This window comes from Propithecus coquereli, unplaced genomic scaffold, assembly GCF_000956105.1.
Source record: "Propithecus coquereli isolate 6110/MARCELLA unplaced genomic scaffold, Pcoq_1.0 Scaffold236, whole genome shotgun sequence".
NCBI classification, from domain to species: domain Eukaryota; kingdom Metazoa; phylum Chordata; class Mammalia; order Primates; family Indriidae; genus Propithecus; species Propithecus coquereli.
In genome coordinates, this window is record NW_012147908.1 from 3,265,188 (window position 1) to 3,288,820 (window position 23,633).

Consider the following 23,633-nt stretch of genomic DNA (forward strand, 5'->3'; position numbering starts at 1 on the left):
TAGAAGAAAAGCTGCTTGTGATTGAACTTAGTTTCATCAAGAATTTCTTGCCCTGGAGGGTGGATTCTGGCCCAAGCAATTAGAATCATCAGAATCATTCCCTTCCCCAGAGGGGATTTGGAAAAAGGGAGTTCATTCATCCCTGGATTAGTAGGAGCAGCACACACCTGGTAAGAATATGGCACCATAGAGCTACAATTACCCTGAAACTTGGGAACTACTATGGGGTAGAGATCTGTGGGGAACTAATCCAAGATAGGACCATTTTGGGGTCTTCAGCACTTCAAAACCAGCACAAGTAATGCAATCAGGAAGAATAAAAAATAAATTAAAACTAAGGCAAGGACCAGATAGAAATTAATTTTGGATTCAGAGTTTAGCTTTTCAGTGGTCGCTGAGGTCCAGCAGAACCTCCTGCAGACTGTCGATGAAGACCAGGTGCAGCGTGGCGGTGACTGAGAGGGGAGACTGTCCATGGTCATGCACAACAACCCATAGGCACTGTCCGGCAGTATCGCAGTTGCCCAAGGCAGACGGGAGCCGTGCGCAGTTCCAGGCTGAAGAGCCCAGGCTCTCTGGCCTGTAGAACATGATAGGAAAGCAAGGCATTGTTCCCCCGAGTCGTCGGCGTCCACCGCCACCACCTTGGTGACCAGGTAGCCAGGCTTGGCAGCGCGCAGCACCATACAGAAGAGTATCGAGCGAGCCGAGCGAGCCTTTGGGCCCCACTACTTGGGTACAGCACCCCCGTAGCGCATTGTCATTGCAGTCGCCCACCAACATGCGTAGGTTCACATTGGCGCAGAGCGCGGCCTAGCCCTGGTCACCGGCCTGCAGCATCAGCTCTAAAGCCCGCAGTTGCTAGTGGTCCAAGGCGATTTGTGTGACCACCACTTTGCTCTGGGAGCTCAGCGACATGTAGGACGTTAGCGCCCACGACTCCAGGTCACTGGCCACGATCGAGTAGGAGAACCATTTGTGCCCCAAGTCTAGGTGAGAGGCGCTCACTTGCACTATGGAGGCTCTGGGACGGCTGTTTCTGGCCACATGAACCACGTAGGACTCCTGGTGGAAAACAGGAACGTTGCCATTGACGTCTCCAATGTGTATAGGGTGACCCTAATGCTGGAGCAGACTTGCCCCTGTCGGTGGCGGTGATGTGACATTGTAAATCAGGATCTGCTGCCGGTCCAGGGCCTCATCTGTTAGAAGCTTGTAATTAACTGGAGGAAAGTTTGATTCTGAAAGGTGTATTTCCTTGTATTAGACATGTGACCTCCCCATTTTCTCCCGAATCTGGCTCTTGTGATTTAAATAGAGCAATTACTGTCTGAGGTGCAGAATCTTAGAGAATCATTGTAGAAATAGAAGTAAAAATCACCTCTGGGACATTGTCATTATAATCTAGAATTTCAACCTCAACTATACACTGGGCAACCAGTCCCCCTCTTTCCTTTGCTTCCAAAACCATGGAATATTTTTAAATCTCTTCAAAGTTCATTTTACGTAAAGTTTGCATTTCTCCACTATTGTGATCAAGGCCAAACTGGATATGGGTACTCTGGGCTGTGAAGGCATACACGATCTCTGTGTGAACACCCTGGTCAGTGAGATCTTCCCAGTGGCTGACCCTTATACACATCCCAGTTGAACACTGGGGCAGGGGCGGTGGGCAGTGGTGGTTGTCATTGTCTTAGGCCAACAGGATCAAGCGTGGGCTGTCTAAGGCAGAGCTCCCATGGCTTGGGAGCTCTGCTTTTCTGGGTCTAGTGGCTTCTCTAACACAAGTTCGACGTATTTCTTTCCACTTTTCGTCTCCTACACTTGGAAGACAAATATAGGCTTGCTGCTAAGGTGATAATTTTGTAAAGAATTGCTTACAACATCCGGATCTTCCGCAGGTTCTATTGCAAGTCTTGCTCCAGGCTGAGTCAACTCAGAGGTATTTAACTTAATAACATTCCTGCGGTACAATGGGACATTACCATTCACATCCTGAATCTCTATATTAATGTGAAAAACATTTAAAGGATTTTCAACTAAGGTTTCTAAGCATATAGTACAAACTATATTTTGGGGATATATCTGCTCCTTATCCATCCGGTCACTCACAAGTCAGTCTCTGCTTTCTTCACTCAGAGTAAGTATTCTTTTTCAGCATTAACCTGTAGCTTCCAAGCAGGTAAGTTCTGGACACTGAGCCCCAGATCCTTGGCAAGGTTTCCAACCACGGAACCCTTGGCCAGCTCCTCAGGGATTGAATAATGGATCTGCTCAGAGAACGCCTGGCAGGACAAAAACAGCAGGAAGGGAAGCAGTACTTGCCTTGGTCCAGACCATCAGTCCAGCACTATTCCCCATCTCTTTCACAGTCCGTGTTGCTGCTGCTCCTGCCCAGAGAATGCCCTTCTCATACTATCTTTGGATTATGGAGTCTCCAGCCAAGAAGGAGCAGAGCTCATTGCTGGTGAACCTGTATGATCCTGGTTGAGCTTTATAGAACTAGGATTCACAATAGGAATGTTGGGGGTCTGCTCTTGGATTTGCACACCATCGGATTAGAAAAGCCACCAAGCAGGAACGTTATGGGATTCGCTAGTTTCGGCATTGGCCAACAGCGGCGCTCTGAGTCCCTACTCCAGAACTGCAGCCTGAAGAAATCAGAGCATGACTTATTGGGAAGTAGAGAGCAAAGAGAAAGATGTTTCTCACTGGAATTTGCAAGCTGAAAGGTGGTAGTCAGTCTCGCTCACGCAATTAAATATTCCTGAGAATTTATAACCTCAGTGACTTCAGCAGATGAAATCAAAGTGATGACTTCTTTTTATTTCGTCTTGATGGTTGAGTATTTTTAGGCTAAGAATCTCTACCTACCCCACCCCACGCTCCATGCTTGACTTTTTCCATGTAACACAGTCTCAAGATGACTGTTGGCTTAATCTTCAGCTGAAAATACGTAGGAAGTTTCTAAGAGGTTTCACAATGTGGAAATCTTATGGATTGAGGGATCTATTTTCAAAATTTGACAAATGTTCAGGTCCTTAGCTTTGTAAGATAGGTCAGACAGTTGGCCTAAATTAGGGGTTTGATACAGAGGGAAAGCACATATAAAATAATTGATTTTGCACTATGATTCTTTTTTTTCCAAGAGACCACTTTCTAATCATTAAACTCAAGCATTTTATTGAATATTTAGAAGGTGTGCATACCACTGTGCGAAATGCTTCAGAAAGTTAACTACGAACTAAGAAATTATGCCTATGCTTAATGATATTACACATGGCGGATCTTTGTATGATTTGTCTAAGAGAAATTCTGGCAGTAACTTCTTTTGCACACAGATAAATTATTTTGTCTGACTCTATATCTGTCCGATGACAATTTTTTTCCATTTTCCTGAACCAGAGTGCTTCCCATATGGTATCCAGAAGCTTCGTCCTCTATAAAACCATTTTTCCCAGTTAACTTTGCTATAGGCTGTCTTTTACCATCAGTGTTTTAAGAATTAATCTTAAACAGTAGGCTCTGTTATTGGTAGCTTTCCATTAAGTATGGTTTCCTAAAAGTGAACCCAAAGTGTAACATTAGATTTCCTTTTCTGAGATTTAGCTTCATCAGTTTGATCAACACCCCTTCACAACTATGTGTTTGCTTTTTTGAAACTGATGTCATATATGAGGAAAAACTAGATTTCCTCCAGAACTATTAATTCATGATCACAGCTCTACTCTGTTACATGTCACTGAGAAAATTATGATACAATCCACTCATTTATTGTTAACCTTCTAATTCACTGAAAAATGATCTGTGAGTTGTGTAGTCTCAGCAAGGTTCCTAGGCTATTGATACTTCAAAAAGCATAATACCTCTTCTGGAATGAAAGTGGTAGAAGAATGTCTGCTGACAGCTTGCTTTACAATTTTAGGTGCTATAAAACAATGGAGTTACAACATTTAAGTTATAACTGAACACTTTAACTTATTAAATTAAATAAGTGCATGCTCACCTGCCATAACACACAAAGAAAACAAGTAAAGACCTTGTCATAATTTTATTACTAGAACCAGAAGAAACATAAACATTCCCAAACCCATTGGCCAGCTACTATCAGGAAATGATCAACAAATATCTTAATTATCAATCCTAAATTATCAATAAATATCCTAAATATTCTCAAGCTAAGCCATTAGCTTCAATTCTTATATGGCCAAAACTTAATAACTCCGACCTTCAGGTTTTGGTACTTCCAGTTAAATCACCCAAGATCCCATTGGAGTAAAGTGCTCCTTTAAAACAGGTTTTTTAGACAACACAATGGTTCAAACAGAGAAAACTAATACTCGCAAAATTGTCTCATATAAAACAATCTTTCCCCCATCTTTATGGCCTAAAATTTTGACTTTTCAATAGGCACTTAAAATTTTTGAATTAGCTTTTGCAAAAATTTTAGAATAGTTTTGTTTCCACCCACAGGTCATCCCATTGTACCACCTGGAGAAGCACACAAATCATTATTACTTTTCCCAATAAAATGTCAAGTATGATGGCATTGAAAATATGAATCCGTTTTTTGTCAACCATAAAAATGGCTACTGTTGATTAATTACATGCTATGAACCAGATGATTTATATGTTATCCTTAAGTCCTCGCCACAACCTTTCGAATTAGATATGATTAGTCCTATTTTGCTGAAGCTCAGAGAGTTTATATACACAGATTATATGATGGTTACCTAATTGCAAAGCTACTGTCCTTCTATGATACGTCTGAAAACTCGGAATATTGGTGTCAGTAATCCCTAGAGCACATTTATTTGTTTATTCATTCATTCATTCAACAATGATTTAACGAAGACTATTTATTTAGCTTAAACTGGAAGTACCATTGAGATCACTGATATTTTAAATACAGTCTGAGGGTTATGACTATTTATGCCCTAGCTCTCAATGACTTGTCCCTAAATCAAGTTAGGTGAACAGAGATCAGCATAACTAGACCATGTGAACTTAGCCTCCCAAATCATTTCTGTTTTCCTATTATGTCTTTCATTTTGAATTGACCACCATACCATGAGAGAACTGACAAACATATTGTGATAGTTTCTACAAGACAATGGGGAAGGGTATACATTGTCCTCTGCTTCTCTCAATATTACTTACAGAACACTCTATTTATTAGATTCTATTTAAAATTTAATGTAAACACAAATTTTTTATTTTTTTTAAGAGACGAGGTCTTACTATGTTGCCCAGGTGATCTTCCTGCCTCAGCCTCCCTAAATAGTGGGACTTCAAACACAGTGTGCCTGGCTCCAAATTTTGTGTTTTGAGATAAACTCAAATACTTCCTTTTAAAAATAGCACACAAGTAGAACCACACAAGCTACTTTTCCTTTTGTCTTGGTTGTTGAGCAGCATAAAGTGACAACCGATCTCAGAAGCAGTAACTGCCTCATTTTAGAGCCCTTGTGTTATCTATCATTCTCTTTTATTAGCCTGGGTTTTAAATATTGTATTTTTGAAAGTAGATAGGCAACGAAGAAGAAACAAAAACAATTTGGATGTTATAGTCCCTACACCTTTAAAGAATTCACCAAAAGCAATTAGGCGATGCTTTTCCAAGAGTAATATTCTTTAGCAGTCAATTTCTGTTAAACACTCTACAATATGCATAAGGTTCTCAGGAAACACTTAGAATATGTGCACTTTCCAAAAATTTTCCCATATTTGTAAAAGTTACAGGGAATTCAATACAGAAAGCAGACGGAATTACTGCAAATTTGCCACAGCACCAAAAAGCACTCAAAACACATTTTTGTTAATTCTCAATATTCCACAAAGTCATTAATATCATCAGTACAGGTAAAGTGAGCAAAAGAAATGTCTAACTTGGAAACATATATAGATATTGTATTACTGAAATGCATAATAGGGTGAAAATAAAAAAAATCTTTACAATTTTTCCTCATGACAAAACATACAGTATATTGTATATTTCAGTGAGAAAGTTTTTAATGTGTAAGAAATAAACTCACCATATTTGGAAGTTCATGAATGATTTAAAGCCATGAAATGACTTAGGACACTGAGAAAAGTTAAACAGATGTATCCCTAATGGCTAGAAAGAATTACTACACTTTCAAAGAGACTAAATGTACCTTATGAATTTGCTAGCAATCTCAAGTAATTAAAAGCCACAGTATTTATAAAGGTTAACTAAAATTTTCACTTGTATGTTCCATTTAATTAGATTTCTCCCCTCTAGATAAACAGATAAATTGGCATCAGATGCTCTACACAAAACTGCTGCATGGTCAATGAGACAAAAAATTAAAAGCAGGAAAACAGTATTATAGCTAATAAATTAAACTAGAAAATGACATACAATATTAACAAAGTACTTTATAAATTGTTTATGAATATATACCTATTTTATAGAAATATACATAATAATATATAAATTGTTATAAATAAGGCTTGAGGGAAGGTGACTGGGCTGTTGGCCTCTGCCACATGTACGTAAATTTATTGATGTTTGCTTTATAAATTCCAAATATACACGAATTATCTATACTAAGGGATATTTTCCTCCAAGCTCAGAGAAGACTATTTGATAAGGACTCACCTGAATAAATGCATGATTGTCTTTAGAAAATACTGAATCACCTGACAGCAAAAGAGGCTCGCTTTTCTCAGAGTTCTCCTGGCTGATGAGCGTGTCCGCGTAGTTGGGCTGGGGGAAGATCAGGTGACTTTTCCGCGAATCCGCGGTGAGGGAGACCTCGTGGGAATACCTCTGCAGAAAAGCCCGCACCCCGTCCACGCCCACGAAGTGTGACGTGGGCACGTCCGCCAATCCGTCCCCTGAAGCCTGGAGTAGGCGCGACGAGTGCCAGCGACGCAGCCTGAACGCCAGCAGCAGGATCACAAAGGCCAGAAAAACGCAAGAGACTGCCGCCACCGCCACCACAAGATAGAGCGTCAGGCCTGAGGTTTCGGAGTCGGCGGGAGACTCCAGGCTGCCGAGATCCGCCAGGACATCGGGTATACTGTCGGCCACAGCCACGGTGAGAGTGACAGTGGCCGAGAGAGGAGGCTGGCCGTGGTCTTGGACGGCCACCACGAGGCTCTGCTTGAGCGCGTCTCTGTCCAGCAGGGCCCGCGCCGTGCGCACCTCGCCTGTGTGCAGCCCCACTGCGAAGAGCCCTGGCTCGCTGGCCTTGAGCAGGCGGTAGGACAGCCAGGCGTTCTGGCCCGACTCTCTGTCCACTGCCACCACCTTGGTCACCAAGTAGCCGGGCTCTGCGGAGCGGGGTGCCAGCTCCACGCCAGTGGAGCCGTCGGTGGGGAGGGCAGGATACAGGATCTCGGGCGCATTGTCGTTCTGGTCCAGCACGAACAGGCTCAGCGACACGTTACTGCTGAGGGGCGGGTCTCCGCTGTCACGCGCAATTACTTGCAACTGCAGGTCTCGGAAATGCTCGTAGTCGAAGGAGTGCAACGCGTACAGGACACCGGTGTCCGAGTTGATGGAGACATAGGAGGACACAGGCGCCCCCTGGAGGGTGTTCTCGGCCAGGGAATAAGTAACTTGGGCGTTCTCCTCACAGTCGGGGTCGTGGGCGGTCACGGAGACAAGAGAGGCTCCTCTGGGGTTGTTCTCTGGGATATAAACGGAATAGGAAGCCTGAGGGAAGGCGGGAGGGTTGTCGTTGGTGTCTGCTACATTCAGTGTGATGTGAGTTTCCGTGGACAGGGGCGGGGTTCCCTGGTCGGTGGCAGTCACCGTGATGTTGTAGCTAGGAACCTGTTCCCGGTCTAAGATTATGTCTGTTACCAAACTGTAGTAATTTCCGTAAGATTTTTCCAATTTAAAGGGCAGATTTCCTTGAATGAAACAGATCACCTTTCCATTTTCCCCAGAATCTTGGTCATTTACATTTAAAAGGGCAATTAATGTCCCTCTGGGAGAGTTTTCCCTAACGGAGCTAGTGAGAGAGGTGACAACTACTTCAGGGGCGTTGTCGTTCACGTCCAGGACAGTGATCAGGACTTTGGCTCGTGCAGAATATCCTGCGTTATCCATTGCTTGCACTTCCATCTCATAGAATCCTGATTCCTCGTGGTTCAACTCTCCTATTGTTGAGATTGTCCCTAAATTATTATCTAGCTTGAAAACTTGGGCCGCCTTGTCGTCCACATACCGGAAGGAATACATCACTTCCGCATTGGCTCCTTCGTCAGGGTCCGTGGCATTTACCAGAAGCAGCTGAGTGCCCACAGCTACATTCTCCGGAACGCTCACGCGGTACTGGGACTGAGTAAACGCTGGTGCGTTGTCGTTCACATCGACGACTGTCACGCGGATGCGCGCGGTGCCTGTGCGAACGGGGTCGCCGCCGTCGGAGGCCGTGACGACCAGGTGGTGAGCGGCCTTTTCTTCGCGGTCCAGGGCGCGCTCCAGCACCAATTCCGGGTACTTAATACCATCCGCTCCACTTTGCACGTCCAGGGAGAAGTGAGTATTCGGGCTGAGCTCATAGCTCTGGAGGGAGTTCTTCCCGATATCCGGATCCCAAGCGTGGGGAAGGGGGAACCGCATCCCAGTGGCTGCGTTTTCACTCATTTTGATTTCCAATTCACTTTCACGGAAGTAGGGCGCATTATCGTTAATGTCCCTCACTTCCACTTCCACCCCGTATATTTTCACTTTATCTTCCATCAGAATCTCCAGATTTAATTGACACTTGATGGCCCCCATACAGAGCTCCTCCCGGTCTATCCTGCCCGCGGTGACCAAGCTGCCGCTTCGCGGGTTCAGAGCGAAAAGTTGAGTCCTACCTCTGGAGACGATGCGGACTCCGCGCTCCGCCAGCTCCCGGGGCTCCAGCCCCAGGTCCTTGGAGATGTTGCCCACCTTAGAGCCTTTCTCCAGCTCCTCAGGAACTGAATAGTGTATCTGGGTGCATCCGGTTTCCCACAGGATCCCCAAAACCACTCCCAGCAGGACCAGCCCTTTGCAGTCTTGATGCAGTGGCGGAGGAATCATTGTCACTTTTCTCCAGGATTATTTCCAATTCTGCCCTTGACTACGGAGGTCAGAATCAGCTCTTCGGACCCTAGAATCGGACAGTGAGGGGTCCAGAGCTCCTCGGTTCAGTTTCCTCACGGCCCCAAAGAGGGTTCGTTTCTGTCTGCTTTGTGCTTTAGGCGCGTGAAAGGCGAGCAGGATCGCTGCTTTTCTCTCCCCGATTGGTGAACAGCGGCGCTCAGAGTCCTAACCAATTACTGCACAATCTTCCACTTCGGGAAGGGATATTTGGTTTTTATACCTTAAATAGCTCCACCTACTGTTCTTCAAAAAAGGATGGAAATCCACAGTATTTGTTTTAGTACAAACTTCAGTGAGCTTCTTTTTATTTCCCTAAATTTTTCATACAGAGCTACTTTCTTGATATTGTTTTCTGTAGCTGTCAGTGTATTCCGATTTTTCTAATGAGCTTTTAAACAAGTTTGAAATTTCTATAAGGAGTAATTTTAACTTTATAATTTTAGTGCATCTGCTTTGAGATCACTCTCCCTCCCTGCATACCTATTATGGGGGGCTTCTCCCTAGGAGTTTCCTTTTTGGAGAAATCATAGAATAGAATAATTTAAACTTTCTGAAAGCTATAATTTAGGGTAAACAGTTTTCAGTAGATTTCTTGAATTTGCCTGGTTGAATTTACCAGGTTGTTGACATTTAACACTTAAAAATCAAATTTTCATGATAATATGGAAACCTAAAAATGGGAAATGTGATTATACACATTATCAGAATCAAAATTCAAGTGAAGAAGAAACTTTAAATTTCTTGGAATAAAATGGAAGCATTCCAACTTGCATTGACTGGAAATAATGGTAGTACCCCACAAATCTATTACTACACTATATTTCAAAAAATGTTTAGTGTTGAGGAAGACTTACTAAAATAAAATTAGTAATCCAAAGAATATTTTAAACTTACCTTTTCCCAGGTAACCGACCAAATTCCAATTACTGAGAATTACTGGTAATACCTTTGGGAAAACATCAAAATATAGAAAAAAATTCTCCCTAAGAAATAACTGGCTACTGCACTTTCATGAGTATAAATATTTATATTCTGAGGATAAACACATTTGATAGGCACAAATAATATATTTAAAATTGGGAGGAAATCTACATGTAGATATGAGAAAAGATCAGACATATAATTGAGCTTGCTCAGAGAGATTGGAATCAGAAAGATTCCACGAATCAGTACTGAACACACCAGAAAATTATTATCAAATCATTACCATGTTCTTTCTTTCTTTCTTTTTTCCTTAAGCCTTTTCCCAGATGAGCATGGTGACAGGCTCATATACTTTCAGCTACTCCTGAGGCTGAGGCAGGAGGATACCTTGAGCCAGGGAGGTCAAGTCCAGCCTGGGCAACATATGGAGACACTATCTCTTTTTAAAAAATGCCTTTTCTTCACAAATTTTCCTCTCAATTTATAGAGGTAAATTTGCTCTATAGGTAATAGAGCAAAAAAAAAAAAAAAACCCTTATATACTTAAGATATGAATGTCCCAAGAAACACTTAAAGAAAGAAAAAAATATATATTCCAATTAAAAATATTTGAATGACAGCGGTATTGGAATGCCCACTTCTTACAGTAGTTGTGTGTATGTGTATAAAAAAATCTCAGAATACTCGAACCCTAATAATGAAGTTACTAGTCCACACAGATAGGAACAGAAAATATCGAGTGGGCAAACGCAAACAAACCTGAAGCAATAGTAGATATGTTTAAAATTTTCTTGCCAAAATATTGGTTTGAAAATTAAACCAAATCTATTTGCAAATGAAACACATTCATAGAAACTCACGTGAGTAGAAGAAACGGAGTCAGAGCTTTCCTTGTTATTCTCTTCAGTGAAACTCATTACCAAAGAAGCTTCATTAGAAAGGTCTTGTGGAGGAACCATTTCTGGCGTCATGGTGAGAAAATTAAACGTTGTTTTTCCAGAATCAGAAGCAACGTACAGATTGTAGGAATAAGGCAAAGTTCCCTCAGTGTAGTTGGGAGAAATCCCTGGTCTAGTCTTAGAACAGAGATCAGGCTGAAAGCAGTCCCAGGAGGCAGGGCTGGAGGAACGTCGCAGGCGAAGGGCAATGGCCAGAATCACCGCGAGGAGAAAGAGCACAGAGATCAAGGCCAAAGCCACGACCAGGTAAAACTGCAGCTCCGACTGGGGATCAGAGGGCACAGGACCATCACTGAGGTCTGGCAGTAATTCCTGCAGGCTGTCCGCGAAGACCAGGTGCAGTGTGGCAGTGGCTGAGAGTGGCGGCTGTCCACCATCACGCACAGCGACCAGCAGGCGCTGTCGGGCCGCGTCCCTGTCGCCCAAGACACGCGCCGTGCGCACCTCACCCGTGCGCAGCCCCAGGCTGAAGAGCCCGGGCTCGCTGGCCTGCAGCACGTGGTAGGACAGCCAGGCGTTGTGTCCTGAGTCAGCGTCCACCGCCACCACCTTGGTGACCAGGTAGCCAGGCTCCGCGGCACGCGGCACCATATCGAAGAGCGCCGAGCCATCGGGCCCCAGCGCAGGGTACAGCACCCGAGGCGCGTTGTCATTGCGGTCGCCCACCAACACGCGCAGGCTCACGTTGGCGCTGAGCGCGGGCGAGCCCTGGTCGCGGGCCTGCAGCGTCAGCTCGAAGGCGCGCAGCTGCTCGTGGTCGAAGGCGCGCTGCGCGAACACCACCCCGCTCTGCGCGCTCACCGACACGTAGGACGACAGCTCTAGGCCGCTGGCAAGGATAGAATAGGAGACGCGACCATTGGGCCCAAAGTCAGGGTCAGAGGCACTGACCTGAGCTATAGAGGCACCGGGCTGATTGTTTTCTGGCACGTGGACCAGATAGGCGGACTGTTGGAAAACCGGCGCGTTGTCATTGACATCGGTGATGTGCAGGATGATGGTTTTGCTGGAGGAGAGGGGTGGCTTGCCCCTGTCGGTGGCGGTGATGGTGATGTTGTACTCCACCGTCTGCTCCCGGTCAAGGGCCCCATCTGTTACCAGCTTGTAGTAATAATTAGAAGAAGAATGAATCTTAAATGGAACGTCTCTACTTAAACTACACCTGACTTCTCCATTTTCCCCAGAATCTCGGTCCCGGGTTTTGAAGAGAGCCACGGCAATTCCTGGAAGGGAATCCTCTGAAATCTGATCAGAGAGAGAAGTGATGATTATTTCTGGGCTGTTGTCGTTTGCATCTAGAACGTCTATAATTACTTTACACTGTGTTGAGAGAGATCCTCTGTCCTTTGCTTCTACACTCATTGTATATCTTTCTACTTCTTCAAAATCCAAGGGCTGACGAGTTACGATGTTTCCTGTAGTAGAATCCAGAGAGAACATGTGCTGAGTTTTGTCAGCCACACCCAGGAAGGAGTAAGTGATCTCGGAGTTGAGGCCCTCATCCTGGTCAGTGGCCTTCACCCTCAGGACAGAGGTGCCTGGAGGCACTTCTTCCCCAAGGCTGACCCTGTACACGTCCTGGCTGAACACTGGGGGATTGTCATTGGCATCGACCACCAGGATTCTGATTTGAGCAGTACCGCTCTGGGGCGGGTCCCCACCATCTAAGGCTGTCAGTACCAAGTGGTGAGTGCTCTGTGTTTCTCTGTCCAGAGTCTTCTGCAATACTAATTCTGGATATTTGCCACCATCGGGATTGTCTTTGACCACCAGTGAGAAATACTCATTAGGACTTAGTTGGTATTTGCTCAGTGAATTCATACTAATATCAGGATCTTCTGCAGACTCAAGAATTGTTCCCATCCCTGGGTTGATGGATTCACTAATTTCTAAGTTTATTTCATCTTTACGGAATCGAGGGGCATGGTCATTAACATCCTCAATAACTACAACGATATGAAAAATGTTTAAAGGATTTTCCACCACGGCTTCCAGTTGCAACTCACATCTTCTTCTCTCTCTGCATATCTGCTCACGATCTATTCGGTCCTTCACAAGTAAGTCCCCGCTCTCCGAGTCTACAAGGAAGTGCGGCTTCTCCGCGCTGACTCGCAGCTTCCGAGCCGACACATCCCGAACACTGAGCCCCAGATCCTTGGCGAGGTTCCCCACCACCGCGCCCTTGGCCAGCTCCTCGGGAATGGAGTAGCGGATGGGCTCACAGAGCGCGGGGTAGAACAAAGGCAGCAGCAAGGGGAATAGTACCTGCCGCCGGCCGGCCCGGCGCCTCTGTGCGCAGCTCCCTCCCATCGTTCACTCTAGTTCTCGCTCGGCCCCTGCCTTTCTGGAAAGCCTAAGAAACCGCAATCCACGGCGTCACTGGAAGAGCATTCGGCCTAGGACGGGCGGCGCCTCCAGTGTCGGGGCTGGGAATCCGTGTGTGCGGGGCAGGGTGTGCGCTGCCGGAGCCCCTGTGTGAGCTTGTTTCCTTGTCTCTGCTGTGGGCTGCGCGGGCAATCCCAGGCTGGGGACTGAAGGACCCTGGGCGTCAGCGCTTGCTCTGCACTGGCCGACAGCGGCGCCCAGAGGCTGCATGTGGAACCGCAGCTTGGCTTTTCTCTTCTTTCAAGGAATCTTTTTTCTTTAATAAATACAAATTGATACCTAAAATATTTGAGTCTTATTCCTGAGTGATTCCGCTTTCATAACAAAACATATTTTTCACGTGATCATAACGGTCATATCTTTTTATATATTAAGAAGTTACATATATTTTGAATGGATAAAATTATTTTTTCTCAAAATTTATAAAGGCACAGAAGAATATAGAGGGAAGGTCTATAGGTCTCCTCTCCCATGGCCCACTACTATCCACTTCTTTCATCCAGAGACAATCACTGTTGTTCATTTTTTAAAAGTAATCCATGAAGCTGGAAGTACTGAAGATAAGCAAAAAACTTGTCTTTGATTCTAGCCTACATTCGGAATATAGGAAGGAAGTATAATCCTTCTATATTTAGGTACTGGAATGAAACCATTGCCATATTCATTACGATCATCCACAGTGTCCTGTATTGCTTTCAAATAATTGTACTTAACATTTGTTTGCAATGGCTACAATGTCGAAAGGGTAGTGTTTTAAAAACCAGTATTTTTGAAAATAATAGAATATTTGAAATGGAGGTATAATAATTTTCAATCTCACGGGCAGACATTTAAAATAATAGTTTCAATGACTTTTAGTTAATAAGTATTATCCTAAAAAGCGTGCTCTCCTTCAACAGACCTATCATTGAGCAAATGTTGATTGGCATAAAAAAGTCATGGTCTTATAACTATTTGAGAAACTTTAGAATGCTCTTTGACTTTATGCTACCAAGCTTAGTACAATATTAGTAATACATTCAAATTAAGAGATCAACCAAATACAACACTATCTTCACTGAACTATGGGCTTATCAGTATCTCCACTGATCATTTGTTTAGAATAATTTTGCATACTTCTCTACTTATATTCTAATCTCCAGAAGAAATGGCATTTCTTTCTTGATTCTAAGTTTAATTTGATCCTCAGTTGCAGAGTTTTCAGAGTTTCCAGTGTATCCCTTCCTCTTCATTAAGGAGCCACTGAAATACCTTTATCACACATCTCTTGCTCCTGTTCTTGGGAACATGCACAACTTCATCTGTCTCCCCACTTCATATTTATTTTCAGCCTTAGCAATCGGAGAATTTAACAAAAAGACAAATAGCAGAACCCAAAATGTCCTTCATTTAACCCTCTATAGCCTCTTTAGAATCCCTGTTGAGCAAGGAAGGTTAAATTAAAATTCTCTGTCTTCCACATAGCACTATGAAATTAGAGAGCCATATGCAAAAAGGATGCTACAGTGTTACCAGGTATGATTATGGTCAGAAACATTTAAACACATGTAGTTATGAATTGTTAATTGAATATTAATTATTAATGAAAATGTTAAATCTCTCTAGGAAGTATATTCTATGTAACTGTCACTACAAAGTATAGTTTGAACCATATATACAAAGGTCTATTGCTGTTCTCCTTGGGAAGAACACTCTTGAGTAACCTTGGATTTGTGTTGTGTTTCCAGAGAGGCTAATACATTTGTTCCTGACATTTACCTATTCCTACCAAACCTGCCTTCAAAACAAGAGCTAGAGTTGTTTAAGGAACTAGAGTTTCAGCATGTGGCCACCCAGGAGCACATTGACAGACACTTCTATATGGAAGTCTCTCTTAGGAATTGCCAGTGTTGGACTCAACAACACTATGAACCATAAGGTTCTGCAAAGCTAATCATAACAACCTTATGACAACAGGCCTTCACTGGGACTAGGTGAATTTTACCAGAAACTAAAAAAAGAAAAAAAAGTCAGCCTCAATAACCATCAAATTCTACTCTTCAATATTTTAGCAAGAAGCAAGTGTCATTGAAGCTGAGAAAAGTGACGCAAAAATAAATATTTAAATTTTCCATCATCATGCTGCAAACTTAAAAGTAAAAGCAATCATAATTTTTTAAACTAGAGAAAAGAGTAAAAATAAAACTCACTGGAACCAAAGGGGTATCTTCTATAGGAACCTTCGAATCATCTAACAAAGACAAAGGATCCTTTTTCTCGAAGCTTTCCTGGCTGATGAGCGTGTCCGCATAGTTGGGCTGTGGAAAGATCAGATGACTCTTCTGCGAGTCCGCGGTGAGGGAGACCTCCTGGGAATAGGTCTGCAGGAAGGCCCGAACCCCGTCCACGCCCACAAAGTGTGAGGCCGGAACTCCAGCCAATACGTCTCTGGGAGGCTGGAGCAGGCGCGATGCGTGCCAGCGCCTCAGCCTGAGCGCTAGCAGCACAATGACAAAGGCGAGAAAGACACAGGAGACCACTGCGACAGCCACAACCAGGTACAGCGTGAGGCCTGAGTTGTCTGGATTGGCGGGAGACTCCAGAGTGCCCAGGTCGGCTAGGACATCTGGGATGCTGTCAGCCACAGCTATGGTGAGTGTGACGGTGGCCGAGAGAGGAGGCTGGCCGTGGTCTTGGACGGCCACCACGAGGCTCTGCTTGAGTGCATCTCTGTCCAACAAGGCCCGCGCCGTGCGCACCTCGCCTGTGTGCAGTCCCACCGAGAAGAGCCCTGGCTCACTGGCCTTGAGCAGGCGGTAGGAAAGCCAGGCGTTTTGGCCTGAGTCTCTGTCCACCGCCACTACCTTGGTCACCAGGTAGTTGGGTTCTGCAGAGCGGGGTGCCAGCTCCACGCCGGTGGAGCCATCGGTGGGGAGAGCAGGATACAGGATTTCGGGCGCATTGTCATTCTCGTCTAGCACGAACAGGCTCAGTGACACGTTACTACTGAGCGGTGGGTCCCCACTGTCACTGGCAGTCACCTGCATCTGTATATCACGAAACTGCTCATAGTCAAAAGATCTGAGTGCGTACAAGACACCAGTGTCTGAATTGATCGATATGTATGAGGATAGAGGTGCCCCCTGGATGGTGTCTTCAGCCAGGGAGTAAATAACTTGGGCATTCTCTTTGCTGTCCGGGTCCAGGGCTGTCACTGAGAAGATGGAGGCACCCCTGGGGTTGTTCTCTGGGATATAGGTAACGTAAGAGATGCGAGAGAACGTGGGTGGGTTGTCATTGATATCTGCCACTTGCAGGGTAAAGTGAGTTTCTGTTGACCGAGGTGGACTTCCCCCATCTGTAGCTGTCACTGTGATATTATAAGAGGATACCTGTTCCCTGTCGAGGGCTCTGTGTGTCACCAATCTATAATAACTATCGATGGACTTTTCTAACTTAAATGGTAGATTCTCCGAGATGGAACAGATTACCTGTCCATTCTGCTCAGAATCTAAATCGTGCACATTTAAAAGGGCAATGACAGTTCCCAGAGGTGAATCTTCAGTCACTGGACTAAACAGAGACGTGATGGTCACCTCTGGACTGTTGTCGTTTACATCTTCTACTGTGATCAATACTTTTGCAGTTGCAAGATATGCTCCTCCATCTTCAGCTTGTATTTCTATTTCATAGAAACCTGTCTCTTCATAATCTAGATTTTCTGATATTTTTATTTCCCCAGTATATTTGTTTAGTTGGAATTTCAACAATTGTGTGTCAGGTAATTTTCGGAATGAATATGTCACTTCTCCATTGGCTCCTTCATCCCTGTCAGTGGCGGTGACCGTCAGTAGCTGAGTGCCCACAGGCGCATTCTCCGGAACGCTCACTCGGTATTCTGGCAAGGTGAAGACAGGCGCGTTGTCATTTGTATCGAAAACAGTCACACTGACGAGGACAGTGCCAGATCGGAGAGGGTTACCGCCATCGAAGGCGGTGAGGACCAGGTGGTGAACCGCTTCTTCCTCGCGATCTAGGGCGCGCTCCAGCACCAGCTCCGGGTACTTGACGCCGCTGGCACGGCTCTGAACTCCCAGGGAGAAGTGCTTATTGGGGCTGAGCTGGTAGTTCTGTAGAGAGTTCACGCCCACATCCGGATCAATAGCTTCCGGGAGAGGGAACCGCATCCCTGGAGCGACGTTTTCATTAATTTTTATGTCTAGATTTTCTGCTTGGAATTTTGGGGCATTATCATTGATATCAGTTACTTCTATTTCTATCCCAAAAAGTTTTACCCTATCTTCCACAAGGATGTTAAAACTCACCAGACACCTCGCGCTCTGAGCGCAGAGCTCCTCCCGGTCTATCCTGCCCGCGGTGACCAAGCTGCCGCTTCGCCGATTCAGAGCAAAGAGCTGCGTCCTACCTCTGGAGACGATGCGGACTCCGCGCTCCGCCAGCTCCCGGGGCTCCAGCCCCAGGTCCTTGGAGATGTTGCCCACGAAAGAGCCTTTCTCTATTTCCTCAGGAACGGAGTAGGAGATGTGCCGGGCTCGGGCCTCCCAGGGCATCCCGAAGAAAAGGCAGAGCAGGACCAGCTCGCTGCGGGCGGGGCGATTCCTTTGAGCGGCCATTGTTGTCTCGTCACGGAATTCTCGCAAAGTCCTCACTGGACACGGTGCGTGTTTCGATCCTGTTCCTTTTTCTTGCTGTGGCTGCAGGGTGTCTCTGTAGCCTGCGCACCTTAAATTCCGGAGTGAGTTTCGCTGCAGCCCGGGAGCCGGTTTGTAGGAACTGTGGGGCTTTGTGTAGTTGGAGCCCTGAGAATCCGGATTGAGCTCCGGCTGCGTTTCTCTCCTAGTAGGTGAACAGCGGCGCTTAGAGTCCTAAGAAGTTACTGCACCCACCATATATGCAATAGAAAGCAAACGCTACTCTATCTCTCTGGGATTATTTTATTTTACATTGATTATTTGGTTTCTCCACTCATATCTTTAAATCAATTACTATTTGGAGGTTTCTTTTGGAGGTAAGATAAAATGGAATTAAAGTGCTGTAAAATATTACATGATAATTTTTGGTTAAATCTATATTTGCAACACATTTTACCAACGGAAATGTACCCACGTTAAAAGGTAAACAATGCTTATTTTAGTCCTAGGAGTATCTAGCAATATTCAGAAAAGTCTTACAATTTTATTTTAAATTGTGATTTAAATAGTTCAATTTTATTTAGTGTACATTCATATAGACCATATTATTAAGAGATACATTCCTTATGAGATAATTCACTTTAAAGCTTTTAAATTTTATTTAATTAATTAAATGTGTTTAGCTTAGGATTGTGTAAGAGTTTTTCAAAATATTCTTTTCTAAAATAGTTTTATTGAGCCTTAATGGATATTTTTATGAAAATGTACTTTATCTTATAAACATATATTATTAGAAGTTAAGTTGACCTATTTAAATTAATTGAGCAGATAATCACAAACTAAAAGGAACATATATTGCGGTTGCAAATTAAATGTTTGTATTGTAATGGGAAGAGAAATATGTAGAAGAATTTCAAGTGCTAAAATTTTTAAAAACAAAATTAGATATAATAATGTAGGTTTTAAATAAATAAGTGCTTATGTCAGAAGTCCTGTTTTCATCAGAACTTTGATGCAAATATAAATAATCTCTTCTCGTAGGCAGTTTGCATGGAGACCCAAAGTAAAGTGGTTCACACATCTTCAATTTTGTGTGCCCACCAACCCAGCAGCAGTTCTTCTCTCAAATGTGAGGGATATAGAGGTTTAATTTTTTCATACAGAGAAAAAGTTGTTCAGAAGTGTTTATGTCACTATGCTTCCAAAGTATGGAACTCTTCAAAGATTTTTATCCTTTTTCTTCAAAGATCTTATATCACAGAATCAGAGACAGAGACTGAGAGCAAAGACAATGGTATTTCATTTGATTTCTTGAAAATGTCTTTATCTTGCAATGTAGAGGGAAAGAGATTGGGAAAGAGCACAATTTGAACTCCAAGAAGAGGTAAGGACCATAAATAAAGAGGAAGCCAGAAGGACCAAAACTAGAGGGAAAAATTCTTTAAGGTAGTTAGTTTTAAGTTTTGGGGACCATAGAAACCTTGAAAATAGGTACAAATTTTGAATCCTCTCCCAAGAAAGATTCATACATCTATAACTTTGCATATAATTTCAGAAAATTCATGGATCTGTCAACCATACTCCCCTTAAATGCTTAGAGTTTGAAAAAAACTATTAAAATAAATGAAGAAAGATACCTAAAGGTACATAATAGATTATTTGCAATAAATATTTCTTTGAAATGAGAACCTGTTATGACATTTAATGCATGCTTGAGTGTGTGTATATGTAAATTTTTTAGCATCAGGGTCTTGCTCTGTTGCCCAGGCTGTAATGCAGTGGCATGACCATAGCATCATAGCTCACTGCAGCCACGAACTCCTGGGCTCCAGCCACCCTTCTGCCTCAGCCTCTGGAGTAGCTAGGACTACAGGCATGTACCACCATACCTGGCTAATTTATTTTTTTATTTTTTGTAGAGACAGGGTCTCACTATGTGGCCCAGCCTGGAATGCCTGAATATTTTTAAGCTTTAAAAAACATAGAAATAGCATAGGAAAATTCATTTTAAGTCTTAGCAAATTTGACTAGATAGGTTATTTATCAATTCATCTTATTAGAAGACAAGAACACTACTTCTGTTCCATAATCAGAACTTGACAAGATACCTCCAATCTGGTGACATTCTTTTACCAAACGATAGAGCAATTTACGAGCCAAATAAGTCTTGAAAAATATAATTGACAAAAAGTAAACATTGAGAAGACAAGATGGTAATTAGCTATGGGTCTTAAAAATATAACTCTAGATACAAAAACGAGGTAGTATGCTTGAAATATGAGAAACCAGTAGACTATTAGAGAAATCACAAAGAAACTTACCGATGTTAGAGTCTCAGGGTGTGAGGTCAAATTATCCCCATCGTGAGGTGGAATAAAGGCCCCAGGAGAATCACTGCAAACTATGTCTTGAGTGGAATGTAAGGGCGCACTACACTTTAGGAAATTAAACTCTGTTGTATCCCTGTGCGCAATACACAGATTGTAGGAATAAGGCAAAGTCCCCTCGCTGTAGTTGGGAGGAACCACGGGTCCAGATTTGACACAGAGACCAGGCTGAAAGCAGCCCCAAGCGGTGGGACTGAAGGAGTGTCGCAGGCGCAGGGCAATGGCCAGAATCACCGCGAGGAGGAAAAGCACGGAGATCAAGGCCAAGGCCACCACCAGGTAAAATTGCAGCTCAGCTTGGGGGTCAGAGGATACAGGGCGGTCGCCGAGGTCTGGCAGCACCTCTTGCAGGTTGTCTGCGAAGACCAGGTGCAGCGTGGCAGTGGCCGACAGGGGTGGCTGTCCACCGTCACGCACGGCGACCAGCAGGCGCTGTCTGGCCGCGTCCCTGTCGCCCAAGGCACGCGCCGTGCGCACCTCACCCGTGCGCAGCCCCAGGCTGAAAAGCCCGGGCTCGGTGGCCTGTAGCACGTGGTAGGACAGCCAGGCGTTGTGTCCTGAGTCTGCGTCCACCGCCACCACCTTGGTGACCAGGTAGCCGGGCTCCGCGGCGCGCGGCACCATATCGAAGAGCGCCGAGCCGTCGGGCCCCAGCGCAGGGTACAGCACCCGCGGCGCGTTGTCGTTGCGGTCGCCCACCAACACGCGCAGGCTCACGTTGGCGCTGAGCGCGGGCGAGCCCTGGTCGCGGGCCTGCAGCGTCAGCTCGAAGGCGCGCAGCTGCTCGTGGTCGAAGGCGCGCTGCGCGAACACCACCCCGCTCTGCGCGCTCACCGACACGTAGGACGACAGCATCCTGGGCTCCAGATCACTGGCCACGATGGAATAAGAGACGTGGCCGTTGGGCCCCAGGTCCGGGTCGGACGCGCTGACTTGAGCAATGGAGACTCCGGGAGGGTTGTTCTCGGCCACATGTACCACATAGGAGGCCTGGCCGAAAACTGGAGCGTTGTCGTTGACATCCGTGATGTACAAGATGATGCTTATACTGGAGGAAAGCGGTGGCTTGCCCCTGTCAGTGGCTGTGATGGTGACGTTATATTCTGGGTTCTGCTCTCTATCCAGGGCTCCATCTGTCACTAGCTTGTAGTAATTATTAGAAGAAGAATAAACCTTGAATGGAACATCTCTTTCTATGTTACACGTGACTTCTCCATTTTCTCCGAAATCCCGGTCCCGTGTTTTAAAGAGGGCAACAACCATTCCTGGAGGGGAATTCTCCAAAATCTGATCAGAGAGAGAAGTGATGGTTATTTCTGGGCTGTTGTCGTTTTCATCGAGAATTTCTATGATTACTTTACATTGGGTAGAGAGACCACCTCCGTCCTTTGCTTCTACTTCCATGGTGTATCTTTCTACATCTTCGAAATCCAATGACTGGTTATTCCTAATGATACCTGTTTTCTCATCCAATGAGAACATGTGCCTTGTGCTCTGGGCAGTGCTCCGGAAGTAATAGTTTATCTCTGCATTGACCCCCTCGTCCTGGTCAGTGGCTGTCACCTGCAACACAGAGGACCCCGGGGGCAGATTTTCACTAAGACTAATTCTATATTCATCTTGGCTGAACACCGGGGGATTATCATTGGTGTCCCTGACAAAAATTTCTATATGAGCAGTAGCACTTCGTGGCGGGTCCCCTCCATCCAAGGCAGTCAATATCAAACGATGAAATCTCTGTTCTTCCCGATCTAGGAGTTTCTCCAGAGATAATTCTGGGTATTTGCCACCATCGGAATTTACTCTAACCGTTAATGAAAAATAAGGGTTAGAGTTTATCTGATAATCTTTAATTGAATTTGTGTTTATATCGGCATCCGTGGCAGGGTCAAGGGATATTCGTGCACCCGCAGATACAGATTCAAAAATTTCTAAATGTATTTCCTCTTTATCGAATCGAGGGGCATGGTCATTAACATCCTCAATAACTACAACGATATGAAAAATGTTTAAAGGATTTTCCACCACGGCTTCCAGTTGCAACTCACATCTTCTTCTCTCTCTGCATATCTGCTCACGATCTATTCGGTCCTTCACAAGTAAGTCCCCGCTCTCCGAGTCTACAAGGAAGTGCGGCTTCTCCGCGCTGACTCGCAGCTTCCGAGCCGACACATCCCGGACACTGAGCCCCAGATCCTTGGCGAGGTTCCCCACCACCGCGCCCTTGGCCAGCTCCTCGGGAATGGAGTAGCGGATGGGCTCACAGAGCGCGGGGTAGAACAAAGGCAGCAGCAAGGGGAATAGTACCTGCCGCCGGCCGGCCCGGCGCCTCTGTGCGCAGCTCCCTCCCATCGTTCGCTCTAGTTCTCGCTCGGCCCCTGTCTTTCTGGAAAGCCTAAGAAACCACAATCCACGGCGTCACTGGAAGAGCATTCGGCCTAGGACGGGCGGCGCCTCCAGTGTCGGGGCTGGGAATCCGTGTGTGCGGGGCAGGGTGTGCGCTGCCGGAGCCCCTGTGTGAGCTTGTTTCCTTGTCTCTGCTGTGGGCTGCGCGGGCAATCCCAGGCTGGGGACTGAAGGACCCTGGGCGTCAGCGCTTGCTCTGCACTGGCCGACAGCGGCGCCCAGAGGCTCTGTGTGGGATAGCAGCCTGGTTTTTTGTTTTGAATTCTTTATTTCCAAAATGTATATACTGTTCTTCGAAAATGCAGCTATATATTAGCTCCAAATTTTCACCTCTTCATAGCGTTACAGTATATACTTCTATGTTTAGTGTTCTAATGGAATTTATTATGGAAAATTTCAAACTTATACAACAGGAAGTAGTATTATATAGTGAACCTTCACATACCCATCACCCAGCTTCAACGATAATCAACATAAGGCCAATCTTGTTTAATAAATAGTTGTACTCCTCCGTTATTTTGAAGCAAATTCAAGATATATAATTTCAAGCAATGCTTCTTAAGACCAGACATTAAGTTCAAGAATTTATCTTTCAGCCTATTATGTTCTATAATCTGTTGCCAGTGCACAGTAAGTCCTACCTAATTTAAGAAAACTAAAATTCAGCATTTTCTGTACTCTTCCCAGTCATCCATCCAGGTAGCCTTGTGTTCTGGTTTTAAAGGCAAGTCACATTTTTGTGATACAGAATAGTAGTTATCTACCAGGACATACAAAACTTCATTAATATCTGTTATGTTTTTCCCAGGTTAACACACATTTAAATACT

The 23,633-nt window shown here is 44.7% G+C and overlaps 3 protein-coding genes across 8 annotated transcripts in view; all 3 read right to left on the reverse strand.

Moving 5' to 3' along the window:
* LOC105811562 (protocadherin gamma-C4) overlaps nt 1-23,633 on the reverse strand; it is a 185,587-nt gene that overhangs the window by 73,001 nt on the left and 88,953 nt on the right. Inside the window, exon 1 of one of the 6 annotated variants that reach the window (XM_012645813.1) lies at nt 20,333-22,750. The exons of 4 other annotated variants lie outside the window; for them this stretch is intronic. In XM_012645813.1, the coding sequence (XP_012501267.1) occupies nt 20,333-22,750 (2,418 nt within the window). Of the gene's footprint in view, nt 1-6,625; nt 9,217-20,332; nt 22,751-23,633 lie in introns of those variants that run through there. One more of the 6 variants, XM_012645809.1, reaches the window with a different exon arrangement.
* Nucleotides 9,105-13,305, reverse strand: LOC105811529 (protocadherin gamma-B7-like). Its single transcript, XM_012645771.1, has 2 exons — nt 10,879-13,305; nt 9,105-9,119 (listed from the first exon to the last, which is right to left on the reverse strand). The coding sequence occupies exons 1-2, from the start codon at nt 13,303-13,305 to the stop codon at nt 9,105-9,107; spliced, it is 2,442 nt and encodes an 813-aa protein (XP_012501225.1).
* Nucleotides 15,510-18,099, reverse strand: PCDHGA10 (protocadherin gamma subfamily A, 10). The gene has a single exon (XM_012645772.1). The coding sequence runs from the start codon at nt 17,991-17,993 to the stop codon at nt 15,510-15,512; it is 2,484 nt and encodes an 827-aa protein (XP_012501226.1). The 5' UTR covers nt 17,994-18,099.

Coding starts and splice junctions, on each gene's coding strand:
- LOC105811529 (XM_012645771.1), bottom strand. CDS start 13,305: ATGGGAGGGAGCTGCGCACAGAGGCGCCGGGCCGGCCGGCGGCAGGTA.
- PCDHGA10 (XM_012645772.1), bottom strand. CDS start 17,993: ATGGCCGCTCAAAGGAATCGCCCCGCCCGCAGCGAGCTGGTCCTGCTC.